A 575-nucleotide genomic window follows, 5' to 3' on the forward strand; every position below is an offset into this window, starting at 1 on the left:
TTTTTTTTTTTTTTTTTTTTTTTTTTTTTTTAAGAAAAGTTCGGAGCCAGGGCGGCTGGGGAGCGGAGAGCAGGGTGGAGGGAGGAGGGAAGGTGGAGGCAGTGTGGAGGAGCCGGGTGATGGGAGCCCGACCGCTCGGCCGTTTAGCTGACCCCTCCCTCTTTCCCTCTGCGCCCCCCTCCCCACCCCAGACTTCTCAACGAGAGCGAGAAGCGGCCTTTCGTGGAGGAAGCTGAGCGGCTGCGCGTGCAGCACAAGAAGGACCACCCGGATTACAAGTACCAGCCGCGGCGGAGGAAGTCGGTGAAGAACGGCCAGGCGGAGGCGGAGGAGGCCGCAGAGCAGACGCACATCTCCCCAAACGCCATCTTCAAGGCGCTGCAGGCCGACTCCCCTCACTCCTCCTCTGGCATGAGCGAGGTGCACTCCCCCGGCGAGCACTCGGGTGAGCGACCCCCCCCAGGCCTGGCCACCGCTCCCTGGGGAGGGCAGCTGTACCTTGAGCGCCTAATTCTGCTCCGCTTCCAGCCCAGGGCGCGCGCGCGCGCACACACACACACACACACACACACACA

General features: G+C 63.3%; 1 protein-coding gene across 1 annotated transcript in view; it reads left to right on the forward strand.

The window, feature by feature from the left end:
• The window catches only part of Sox9 (SRY-box transcription factor 9), a gene marked incomplete at its 5' end in the record, with an annotated part of 9,063 nt that overhangs the window by 1,174 nt on the left and 7,314 nt on the right, over positions 1–575 (forward strand). Inside the window, one exon of the mRNA XM_033767415.1 lies at positions 192–445. Coding sequence (XP_033623306.1) covers positions 192–445 — 254 coding nt within the window. The remainder of the gene's footprint in view (positions 1–191; positions 446–575) is intronic.

The sequence above is a fragment of the Fukomys damarensis genome, unplaced genomic scaffold (genome assembly GCF_012274545.1).
Source record: "Fukomys damarensis isolate Sample0158 unplaced genomic scaffold, DMR_v1.0_HiC HiC_scaffold_23, whole genome shotgun sequence".
NCBI classification, from domain to species: Eukaryota; Metazoa; Chordata; class Mammalia; order Rodentia; family Bathyergidae; genus Fukomys; species Fukomys damarensis.